General features: G+C 44.4%; 1 protein-coding gene across 1 annotated transcript in view; it reads left to right on the top strand.

The window, feature by feature from the left end:
* bltp3b (bridge-like lipid transfer protein family member 3B) overlaps positions 1–12,500 on the top strand; it is a 141,631-nt gene that overhangs the window by 91,192 nt on the left and 37,939 nt on the right. The window contains exons 11-14 of the mRNA XM_063217503.1: positions 7,464–7,576; positions 8,261–8,402; positions 10,404–10,597; positions 11,749–11,814. Coding sequence (XP_063073573.1) covers positions 7,464–7,576; positions 8,261–8,402; positions 10,404–10,597; positions 11,749–11,814 — 515 coding nt within the window. The remainder of the gene's footprint in view (positions 1–7,463; positions 7,577–8,260; positions 8,403–10,403; positions 10,598–11,748; positions 11,815–12,500) is intronic.

Here is a 12,500-nt window from a genome sequence, read left to right as displayed (position 1 = left end):
ACCGATACCTTTTACCACCAAAATAGAATGAAAATATATGCATGGCCTTGTTTTTTTCCATCTGTGATATTTTTATTGTCCATTTCCATGTAGATTTAAATGTTAGTAAATGTATGAGGTGGCACTTTTTTCCATGCTGCTTTCAAGTCCACAGAACGTGACAAGATTTTGCATTGTTTTGTGTAGTAGCAGTATCGTTCCTGGTATCGGCAAGTGCTTGACGAGTACGAGTACGAGTATAATGAGCGGTATCGGGTGCCGAGCCCGATACCGATACCAGTATTGGTATCGGTGCATCCCTAACCTTAACCTAGTTTACTACTGAGCCACGTTCTTGGAATACTCCCCGGGTTGGAGTGGTTGCAGTGTTGTGTTGTGTTGTCTTGTCTTGTGTTGTGTTGTGTTGTGCTGTGCTGTGTTGTGTTGAAGGGCTCGGCTAGAAATACCACCGTCTTTGGGGTGCTGCTTGCTCACTTGCCTGTTTCTGTACTTCATTTTCTTTTGTTGTTGTCCTGTGGGACCAATTTGAAGTGACACACATACAATTCACCTTTGGCTAAGGCCCGCCCTAAAGTGCTTTTTGACCAATCACAGCGCAGCAAAAGGACGACCTCGGACAAACCTCGGACAGTTTTGACAGCGCTCCATTGAACTCAATGAAGAAATCGCATGTTTTCAAGTAGTTAGCGAGATACGGTCGTATTATTATTAAAATATGATTGGAAATTGTGCCTGGGGTATTTGTGACAAAGGTACAAGTTTCCCCGCGATGTAACAGGTGGTAATCGCTTTTCCTCTTTACCTAAAACCGGACTACTATTACTAGCAGCTGGATAGTCTGCCAATTGAAGGGTCTCGGCAGCCTCACACTCGACACACGGATCAAAAGCATACTTTGTGTGCTCCGATCATGCCACCATCTCATTTGTGTCACTTTTCAGTAAGGTTGTAAGCAAACCACGAACCTGTTTCAGAGTAGGATTTTGGATTTCTGACCTAATTAATGAAAAAACACCGCTAGCAAAGTTACTATCGGTCACGGCAGGAGTGTTTTGACTAGCAGCTGATGGACGTGATTTTGTTAAGCTACTGAAGATATAAACGCCAAATGCTAATATTACACATTGCTGTGGTAGCTTTGAAGAGGACTACAGCCATCAAGTTGTGTGATTTCATTTTCGTCTTGCAAGTTTGAGTCAGGGGTCAAAAGATATGCGAGCTCGGCTTACCATGGTGCTGGTTACAATGCCTATCGATACCCATAGAAGAGCCCATAACAGCTGTGATACATCGCATGACCGTTCAGAAAATAAATACTTATATTCACAATACTATGAATGTGTTTTTTATTTATTAGGAGTGAATAACTGCTGCGATTTGCAGTCACTGCATAAATCACGTTGATGTCTCAGCATTCAAAGTTTATCTGTTCGACCTAGCAACTGTAACTAAAGAGGGCGGGGCTTAGCCAAAGGCGAATTGGCTGAGTTTCCAGCGTGGCATACTGCCTAATTGTGGTCGTTTTGTGCATGCGTGTTTACAGTGTAGTCTTGTTTTTTCCCTCACGAACCGTATCTGTTGGTGTGTTTTCTTCTTTAATTAATGGTCTGTGCAACTCTTCTGCAAACACACAAAATGTTTTTTTACTTTAGAACTGGTCTCTGGGGAATTAGTCAAGGAGCTGCTATTTTCTCTTTGGATTGGCTGGCCTCCTCTGTTCTCTCCTTTCCTTTCCTTTCCTTTCCTTTCCTTTCCTTTCCTTTCCTTTCCTTTCCTTTCCTTTCCTTTCCTTTCCTTTCCTTTCCTTTCCTTTCCTCTCCTTTCCTCTCCTCTCCTTTCCTTTCCTTTCCTCTCCTCTCCTCTCCTTTCCTTTCCTTTCCTTTCCTTTCCTTTCCTTTCCTTTCCTTTCCTTTCCTTTCCTTTCCTTTCCTTTCCTTTCCTTTCCTTTCCTCTCCTTTCCTTTCTTCTTTTCTCTTCTCTTCCTCTCTCCTCTCCTCTTCTCTCCTCTCCTCTTCTCACCTCGCCTCTCCTCTCCTATCCTCTCTTCTTTTCTCTTCTTTTCTCTTCTTTTCTCTTCTTTTCTCCTCTCATCTCCTCTCCTCTCCTCTCCTCTCCTCTCCTCTCCTCATCCCTCTCGTCTCTTCTCTTCTTTTCTCTTCTTTTCTCTTCTTTTCTCTTCTTTTCTCTTCTCTCCTCTCCTCTCCTCTCCTCTCCTCTCCTCTCCTCTCCTCTCCTCTCCTCTCCTCTCCTCTCCTCTTTCCACCTATCCTCTCTTCTTTTCTCTTCTTTTCTCCTCTCCTCTCCTATCCTATCCTCGTCTTTCCTCCTCTCCTCTCTTCTTTTCTCTTCTATTCTCTTCTTTTCTCTCCTCTCCTCTCCTCTCCTCTCCTCTCTTCATCTCTCTCTGTTCTCCACCCCTACCCCATCTCTCAATCCTTTCTCCACTCCTCTCTTCTCTCATTTAAAGACTACTATACTCATGCCAAGAGTAAACACTCTCTGTCTCTGTCTCTCTGGCCTGCCTATACTCTTTCATCTGGGCCCATCCATCCATCATAGCCAAAATAGATGAACGTTGTTGCCCCTTCAGGATGGTTGAAGAGAATGGGCGGTTTGACAACAGTAGAGAAATCGAGGTTGTTATTCATTAAGACACTCTTGAGTTAAATACATCTCTTCCCAGAGGTGGAGCCTCAAGATAGCCAATTACGTAGGAAATGGAAGGCTTTGATTCAGGTGCCAATGCACTGGCAAACCAATCATTGTTGATAGAATGTTCCGCACACTGGGTGTGAGCTCCAAAAACTGTAAACTTTATTTCATTATATTACAGGCATTAGTGTTACCCCACTAAATCAATTAATGAAGAATAAAGTAATTGTAATCGAGAGGACGGCTTTTCTACAACTAATTTGCCAGTATAGCCTTTTATACAGACACAAAGACCTTGATCCCTAACTATTTACTTTCAAATATCCACAATTCTCAAATTCTTTTTTTTAGTTGGCAAGAGTGAAATTGGTCTACACCTAGTAACGTGCCAGAAAGTGTTGTTAGCAGAAAATGGGCCTTTCCTCTGACCTTCATCCATTTCCCCCCTTTGGAGTGCAACTCCTTGAACACGCTCCAAGACTGCAGGCAATAAATCAGGTGACCTGACCTGTGCTGAGATAGAGAGAGAGAGAGAGAGAGAGAGAGAGAGAGGCCAAAGTTATGTGACAAAACTGGCTAGGAATTTTTGTGTCCTTTTTTCAGGGAACTTCTTAAGATGGAGGTTAAGGTCAGATATACACTGCTGGGGTTTTCAACTGCAGTGATTTTACTTTTCATTTATTTGACATAGATGTTGAAAGAAAGAAGAAGTCCCGTACACTCTGGTGTAGTCTTTGTGTAACATCGACTTCCCATTCAGATGTTCATCTTCTCTTAATGAATGTGTGTGCATACTCATAATTCCTTATTGTTTTTTTTTTGTGCATATTGTTTGCATGCTTTGTTTGCATTTTCTTTGTGAGTGTTTTTTGTAAGTCTGCTTGTTCATTTGAATCTTTATGTGAGTGTGTGGTGCCACTGGGGGTGTTAATGCCAGTGTGCTGTAGCACCATAGCTCTAGTTGTTGATGTGTTTATGTGTGTGTGTGTGTGTGGTGATGTGGTAGTATGCCATAGAACCAGGTTGGTGTGTGTGTGTGTGTGTGCTGTAGTTCTGTTTTACTGTTTTCAGGCTGACCAGAGCGGTGCCGGTGCCCGAACCAGTTACTACATTTGGCACTAAAGTGATAAGATACAGGAACAGGCACCAGCACGGTTCTCAGCCTACCTGCACTCTCCTCTCCAGTGTGTGTTTGTCGTGATGGTGATGGTGATGGTGGTGGTGGTGGTGGTGGTGTACCATAGCCCCAACGTTGTTGTGGTGGTGAGTCTGGGTTGGTTGTGTCTGGTCTGGTCTGTCAGGTGGTGCGGGCTGGGAGGAGTCTCCTCCAAGGGGTCGGGCGGAGGGGGTTACCCCAGGGCATAGCCCCCCGGACTGGGACGAAATCAGGGCCTACCACCAGGGTGGAGGAGAAGGAGGTGGAGGAAGTCATGGCCATGGCTATGGTCGAGCTGGCTACTATGGCCATGATGATTCTGATGGAGAGGAGATGGATGTGGAGGAGAAGCAGGGTGGTGGTGATGGAGAGAGTGATGATGAGGAGGAGGAAAAGGAGGAGTGTGGTGGAGGAGGAGGAGGTAGTGGAGGTGGTGGTGGTGGCGTTGGTGCAGTGTTGTTGGGGTTCCAGGTTCGAGAGGGGCACTGCTGTTGGTGCCTTGAGCCAGGTAGTTCTTCCCTTTGGGTTTATTGAGTGCATATACAGGGGTTGGACAAAATAATGGAGACATCTGTCATTTCAGAGTGGGAAGTTTCATGGCGAACGTGGACCAGCCTGTTGGCCAATCTTCATTAATTGCACATTGCACCAGTAAAGTTAAGTGTGAAGGTTCAATTAGCAGGGAAGAGCACAGTTTTGCTCAACATTTTGCAATGCACACAATATTATGGGTGTTCAAAAAGGAGAATTTCTTGGTGCGCGTGGAACTGTTGCATCTTTGACCGAGATAGGAAGTCTTTGTGATATATCAAGAGCCACGGTATCCAAGGTAATGCCTGCATACCACCAAGAAGGATGAACCACATCCAACAGGATTAACTGTGGATGCAAGAAGAAGCTTCCACACTAAAATGACAGGTGTTTCCGTTATTTTGTCCAACCCCTGTACATTACATACAGACACATACACACTGCACATTCACAAGGACCACAATGGAAACAAGTTTTCTTGTGTTATCCTTTTGACGTGTTGTACAAGGTTTTCAAGACATATTTATTGACTTATTTATTTGTATACATTTTTTAATGCTTTGTATAATGTCAATAAACACAATCAATCAATCAATCAATCAATTTACACACACCTTTATATTACAAGATCACACCTGAAGCGTAGTCTGCACAATCATACTTCATTTCATTGGTCACACCTGAAACATACAAACGCATTTGGAAGTATCCCAGGTGAAAAAGTGGTTCAATTTAGTACAATAAAAGCACGACTGAAGTGTACTTAGCATGTTAAAAGCGCACTCACACTTTTTGTGCTAAGAAAAAGTATGTTTCCAATATGCTTATTTAAAGTGTACTTAAAATTAGATGTAATTAAGTTGCTCTCAAAGAAAGTACACTTTGCGAACCATACATAAAGTGCACTTAGAAGATGTTTGGCTAAAGTGTATTTAGAGTAATATACTAATAGTGTTCTAATAGTGAACTTACTAAAAGTGTATTTTAAAATAACTTATTATATGGTTGTGACGTCATCTGTCGAATGCTCCATTCATTTCAACGGGGCTCCCCAACGTTCGGACGTCTGTTATTTTTCGATAACGGACGGGTTGGTCTATAACAGACCGCTGTCAATGGCAACAAGACTTTTCACTGCTAAAGCGACTTTTCAACAAGACTCTAATCAGCTGCTGTGATAGACAGCACCCGTTGTCCTGGCTACCGCTGTCAATGGCAACAAGACGTTCACTGCTAAAGCCACTGGCTTGTATACAAGTCAGTGGCTAAAGCGAATGTTTCATATCACTCCGCAGGGGGTCCGGTACGTCTTTTGTCACTCAGCTGCTGTGATAGACAACACCTGGCCTGGCTAGCCTACCTAGCTGTTGCCTAGCGGTGTTCCACAACGGCTCTGTTTTGTTTTGCGCAGCAACAATCTTAACTTTAAATATGTCTAAAGAAATGTCCCCGCATGTGTAAATCATTTAAGTATATCCATATAATAAGCGGGTTAACTTTCGGCGAGTCGGTCGCTTTGTGGAATAGCAGCACTTCAGAGAGAACAAGACCCCTCCGCTCCGCGTCGGGGTCTAAAGATTCTCTCTGTCGTGCTGCTATTCCACGGTAGCGACCTTCTCGCCGAACGTTAACCCTTACATATTGCAATTGCACTTTTTTTAAGTGCACTTTGATTATACTTCACCCAAGTGACTTCGAAGTGTGATTTTCTATAGTGCGCTTTAAAGTAAATCATTTTAACATATTGGAAGTATACTTTTTCTAAGTGCACCATGATTGTGCTTCATCCAAATATATTCAAAGTGTGCTTACACAAAGTGCATTTACCCATCATGCATCATCATGCATATACCATCATGCAATGCACTTCTTGGAGCTAAATTTCTCAAACAGAAATCCATTTACCTCTAAGGAATATCTTTGGCTTGCATGAAAATATTACTCATTGTTATATTTTGCATTTATTGTAGGAGTTTTAACATTTTAAAGTGGTACACAAAAAATGGCCATGTTCCCACCGTCATTATGATGGTCATGTATATGTTCTGGTATATATAGACTCACACTTCCCATGGTGTCATGGTGAGAGGTAAGTTGGAACTAGTTGTTCAAACAAAGAATCAAGGGTCACCATTCGTGATCAATTCAAATGATCAACTACAGGAAGGTGAAACAAGAATGAAATAAAGTGAAATGTGTATCTGAAATCTCTGTAACAATGCAATGATTGTAAATGTCAGTCGTGCTAGGCATGCATACTGTATCACTACTGTGACATGTGGCTGTGTGTAATGTACAAGCTCTGAGAACCAGCATGGATTGTAGTATTACATTTATATTATTTGTTGTACTTGGGAGTGTACTGTAAATATACTTCAAGCATACCTGTTATATATTTACAATACTTAATATGATATACTTTTTACATACTTAAAATGTTCCAATGTAGTCCAAAGAAGCATGAAGTTAATATACTTTTATTGTACTTCTAGTAACAATAAAATGTTATAGAAGTGTACTCAAGCACACTATTAATGCCATACGAATGCATGAAAAGTGTGTTTGGAACATACTTTCAAAAGTATGCTTGTAGTGCACTTAAAGTTGTCCAAAAGCGGTGCCAATTTAGCATCCTCAGTGTGCTGCAAGTGTGCTGAAGTACTGCTTTAGTAGTGCTTCAGCGCACTAATAGTGCAATGAAGCGCACTTTAAATCGCCGAAAATAGTACACTTTGTACTAAGTACGGTCAAAAAAAGTACACTTTAAGTATATGGGTTTTTCACCTGGGATATCAGTCTTAAATTTAATTAGGCATTCAAACTATGGAACATATTGGAACTGTCTTGGTCTCTATACTTATTTCTCACAAATACTGTTTGACACACACAGTTGAACACACAGTTGAACACACACACACACACACACACACACACACACACACACACACACACACACACACACACACACACACACACACACACACACACACACACACACACACACACACACACACACACACACACACAGGTTGGTGTGCAGTGCAAAGTGCTGACTGCATGCTGAGGGTGATGCTCTGAATGTGTGTGTGTGTGTGTGTGTGTGTGTGTCTCGTGTGTCCCACAGGCAAGATCTCCACCAGTTCCAGCAGCACTTTCTCCCCTCCCCCCACCCCCCGTGCCGCACAGCTCATGTCCAGCTCGTTCGTACTGCGCATGGCCGATTTCAGCATATACCAGGTGAGAAATCAAATATCAAATTTACTGTCATGGCCAATGAGTTTGTGGCACTCGGGGTTGATTCACTGTATATGGGGCAAAATTATGTTTTAGTACAGGGCTATTCAAATGTCGGCCCTGGGGCCACATGCGGCCCTTGGATGGCAAGGTTCTGCCCCCCCCACAAGCCCCTTGAAATATGGAATCATTTTTTCAGAATTTAGAGATAAAGTACGGGTTCCGTATCAAGCTGAAACGGGACATGGGTCGTTAAAATGCAGGAAATTACATCTAAGAAATGCAAAACTTTCTGGATTTCATAAATTTTATGGATTTTTTTTGTGTGGATTATCTAAGAAGAATATTCATTGTAGTACATTACTCATTACTTATTCATTCATGGGCATTAGCTATGGAAACACCCCCCACCCCCGTCAATGACCCATAAGCACTTAATAAGGAATGGCAGACATAAGAACGTGCAAGCACACAACTCATGTACATCTACTTCAAACTGCAAACCAATTCTCTCTCTCTCTCTCTTCTCCTCTCCATCCCTCCTCTCTTCTCCTTCTTTCTCTTTCCATTTCTCTTCCATTTTGTTTTTTTGACTCGTTTCCATCTCTCTCTCTCCTCTCCTTCCCTTCCCTCCATCTCTCATGGCCCCCTCTCTCTCCCCCCCTCTCTCTTTCCTCTTCTCCACAGGTGTCCACAGCTGACCAGCGGCGCTCCAGCCCCAAGGCCATGATCTCCTGCAATAAGAAGTCCCTCTACCTTCCTCAGGAGATGCCCGCCATACACGCGGAGCTCACCGAGTACTACTTCCCTGACGGCAAGGACTACCCTAGTAAGTACACTGACATTGTGTGTGTGTGCGCGCGCGTGTGTGTGCGTGTGTACGTGCATGTTTGTGCACACATATACATGTGAGAGAGGCGTGTGTGGACTATTACACATCCACACAGGCAACTAACCCAACCTCAAGGATTACCTCAGTAATAGACTGTGAATTTTGCAGTCACACAACCCCTCGGTCTCTGCCAGTTCTCTTTCCTGTCCTTTCTCTCATTCTCTCTCCCTCACTGCCCCCCCCCTCTCTCGTTCCCCTCTCTGTCCCCGCTCTCCTTGGCTCTGGCCTACATCTCTCTTCCCTCCATTCCCTCTCCATCTTACACTTATGTTGAGAGCGGGTTGGCCTAACGGACAAATGACCCCTTTCCCCCCTCCATCTCTGTTCCCTTTCTCTCCTTCTCTTTCCACCAATTCTCTCCATCCCTTTCCCTCGTTCTCTCTCTCTCTCTCTCTCTCTCTCTCTCTCTCTCTCTCTCTCTCTCTCTCTCTCCATTCATTCATCCCTCCTCTCTATATTATTCACTCTTCCTTCTTTTTTCTTTCTTCTTTCCATGTCTCTCTCTGTGTTTCCTTGAGGTGTTTCCTTCTGAGTCTGACACACATGAGCTGAGCTACCGAGCAGGTTGGCTTGGCTAAATGCTGAAAGTGAAAGCCCATTGGGAAACTCCAACTCCATGTTATTGTGACACAGCACTCCACAGCACACAAGTGTTCACAACACACTGCACACAATGCAATTGTATTTATGCCTCACCCGTGCAAGGGGGCAGCCCTCAGTGGCGCCCCATGGGGAGCATTGCGGTGGGACGGTACCATGCTCAGGGTACCTCAGTCATGGAGGAGGATGGGGGAGAGCACTGATTGATTACTCCCCCCACCAACCTGGCGGGTCGGGAGTCGAACCAGCAACCTCTGGGATGCAAGTCTGACGCCCTAACCGCTCACCCATGACTGCCCCTATCAAGAGCAGCTTCCTTCAGTAGACCACTATGTAGAGGCTCTTAGCTGTCACTGGGCCAATAGGGCTGAGCGAGCGTGTAGGCCTATCCATTCATGGTCTTACATTTGTGTCATTTTAACATTATAATTTGGACTGCATTATATAAACCCTGCTGTTTCAGTGCGGTAGCATCTTATGGCAGTGTTATTAGGTGTATTGTGAATGGCGTGATTTGTACTGGAAAATACTACATTACAGGACACGGAAACGTCACACTAGTTTATTAGTTTTTTTTTGTGGTTTTTTTTTAAGTACCGAAATACATGCTGGTATCGGCACCGGTACCAAAATATTGGAATCGTGACAACACTATGAGCTACCGAGCAAGTTGGCTTGGCTAAATGCTAAATGCCCGCTATCAAGAGCAGCTTCCTTCAGTGGGCCACTAGAGGCGTGTTAGCTGTTACTGGGCCAATAGGGCTGAACGTGCAGACTGCAGAGTGTTACCCCCCAGGACCCTGCTGAGCTAGCGTAGCAAATAGCCATCGCTGCTGTGCAGTGCGGTACATGTGCAATGACTTTCTTCGTTCCGTCTTTTCCCCCACATTTGTCTTTTTATGTTTTCATTTATTTTTTGTATACTTCTCTTCCTTTTTGGTAATCCTTTCCAATCTCACTCACTCGCACACTCACTCGCACACTCACTCGCATGCACGCACGCACACACGCACACGCGCACACACACACACACACACACACACACACACACAAACGCTCTCCCCCATCACTTTCATTTTCCATCTCCTCCACCCCCCATCCATCCCTCCATCCCTCCAGCTCTCCATCCCTCCATCTCTCCACCTCTCCATCTCTCCATCTCTCCATCCCTCCACTTATCTTCAAAACTCAACCCTGCATTCTCCTCTCTATCCCTCTCCTCATAGTCTGGTGTGGCTCAACCTGTTTAAACGGTCTCTCTCTCTCTCTCTCTCTCTCTCTCTCTCTCTCTCTCTCTCTCTCTCTCTCTCTCTCTCTCTCCCTCTCTCCTTTCTGCAGTCCCGTGCCCCAACCTCTACGTGCAGCTGAATGCCCTGCAGCTGGTGCTGGACCCTCGTAGCCTGGTGTGGCTGAACCTCTTCGCCCTGGACCTGAGGCAGAGCCTGGAGCAGTTCATGCAGACCTACAAGCTCGACGACACGCAGAAGCCCGACGAGCACGTCGACATCAGGGTCGACGGACTCATGCTGAAGGTTAGAGAGAGAGGGTGGCCGAGGTTCCTAAAAAAAGTATTTTTCTTTCTAATTCTTTTATTTAAAAAAAATGTTTCTTTAATTATTAAATTAAATTATTCTTATTCTTATTTTGACTTAAAATTTCAACCCAAATGTCTTAAATGGAGGAATCTTTCCGTCTTCTACTTTAAAAAGGTAGCCACAGAAGCACAGTACAGAGCAGGGTCAACAGACTTTGAGAGAGAGACACACAGATAGCCACGCAGGGTTTCCCTCAGCACTTTATTTGCTAAGGCGCCCACCTGGCTACCACCATAACTAAGTCCCCTGAAGAGAGAAAGATTTGGGGTTGTGAATGAAATTTCTAAATTTGAGTCACCAAAAAAGGTTTACTTTTACGGTTTTCATATCATATTTCTTATGAAACTGCACAGCATAGCCTCTCCAATGTCGATAGGCAAGTGTCTCTGGCTAACCTCCCATCACCTTGACTAGAATTTTTTTTATGGGAAACACTGGACACGTATACACACACACACACACACACACACACACACACACACACACACACACACACACACACACACACACACACACACACACACACACACACACACACACACACACACACACACACACACACACACACACACGCATACAAGAACATACAATCATAAACGGCACGCACAAACACACTGATATCCAGATGGTTGTAGATTCATTGTTTCAGATGTACTATATATTATCAACTGACCTCTCAACTGTGTAGGTCCATTTGTATTAAAGGGGTATGCCACTATTTTGGGGCTTAATACAGTTAAAATCGTTGGTTGGGGTTTATAAAGGTGGCAAAGTGTCTTATTTTTCATGTTAAGCGTTGTCTTGCTTTAAGACAAGTTAAAAGAGGGAATATGTCGCTAAACTAGTGAAAGTCAAGGCAACGGCTTACATGGAAAATAAGACACTTTACCACCTTTATAAACCCTGGCCAACGATTTTAACTGTATTAAGCCCCAAAATAGTGGCATACCCCTTTAAACATGTGGTTGTGTGCTTGTCTGTTGAGTGCCCTGTGTGCTTAGCTGTCCAACTTCCCCGCAGAAACTAAAATAATGAAAAATGGGGGAAACATAATTTTTCATAGCAGATCTTGTGTATCTTCTTTACAGTTGGTGATCCCAGCTGATCTGGAGCCTGGCTGCCACCCCGACCTTCCCCGCCAGCTTTCCGTACAGGTATGTATTGATTGAAATGCAATCTGTGTCATAGGCATAAGATGATATATGATATGTATGCATGATGGGTTATGTGCATTTGTTTGATGTGTACTGTATGTACTATGTGCTTCTAGACACCTTTTTCACGATGAACTCTAATAATCTTCTCCTCTCCTCCTTTCATCTCCTCTCCTCTCCTCCCCTCCTCTCCTCTCCTCCTCTCCTCTCCTCTCCACCTCTCTCCTCTCCTCTCCTATCCTATCTTCTCTCCAGTCTCCTCTCCTCTTCAGTCTCCTCTCCTCTTCAGTCTCCTCTCCTCTCCTCTCCTCTCCTCTCCTCTCCTCCTCTCCTCTCGTCTCCTCTCCTCTCCTCTCCTCTCCACCTCTCTCCTCTCATTTCCTTTCTTCTCCCCTCCTCTCCTCTCCTCTTCATTTCTCTCCTCTCGTCTCCCCTTGTCCCCTCTCCTCCTCATCCTCTCCCCTTGTCCCCTCTCCTCCTCCTCTCCTCTCCTCCTCTCTCCTCTCCTCTCCTCCTCTCTCCTCTCCTCTCTCACTCCTCCCCTCTCCTCATCTCCTCCTTACTCCTCCTCTCCTCTCCTCTCCTCTCTACTCCTCTCCTCTCCTCTCCTCTCTCCTCTCCTATTCTCTCCTCTCCTCTCTTGTGTTCTTTCCTCTCTTCCCCTCTCCTATTCTCTCCTCTCCTCT

The sequence above is a fragment of the Engraulis encrasicolus genome, chromosome 15, assembly GCF_034702125.1.
Source record: "Engraulis encrasicolus isolate BLACKSEA-1 chromosome 15, IST_EnEncr_1.0, whole genome shotgun sequence".
NCBI classification, from domain to species: domain Eukaryota; kingdom Metazoa; phylum Chordata; class Actinopteri; order Clupeiformes; family Engraulidae; genus Engraulis; species Engraulis encrasicolus.
This window is presented reverse-complemented; position numbering and strand designations above follow the sequence as displayed.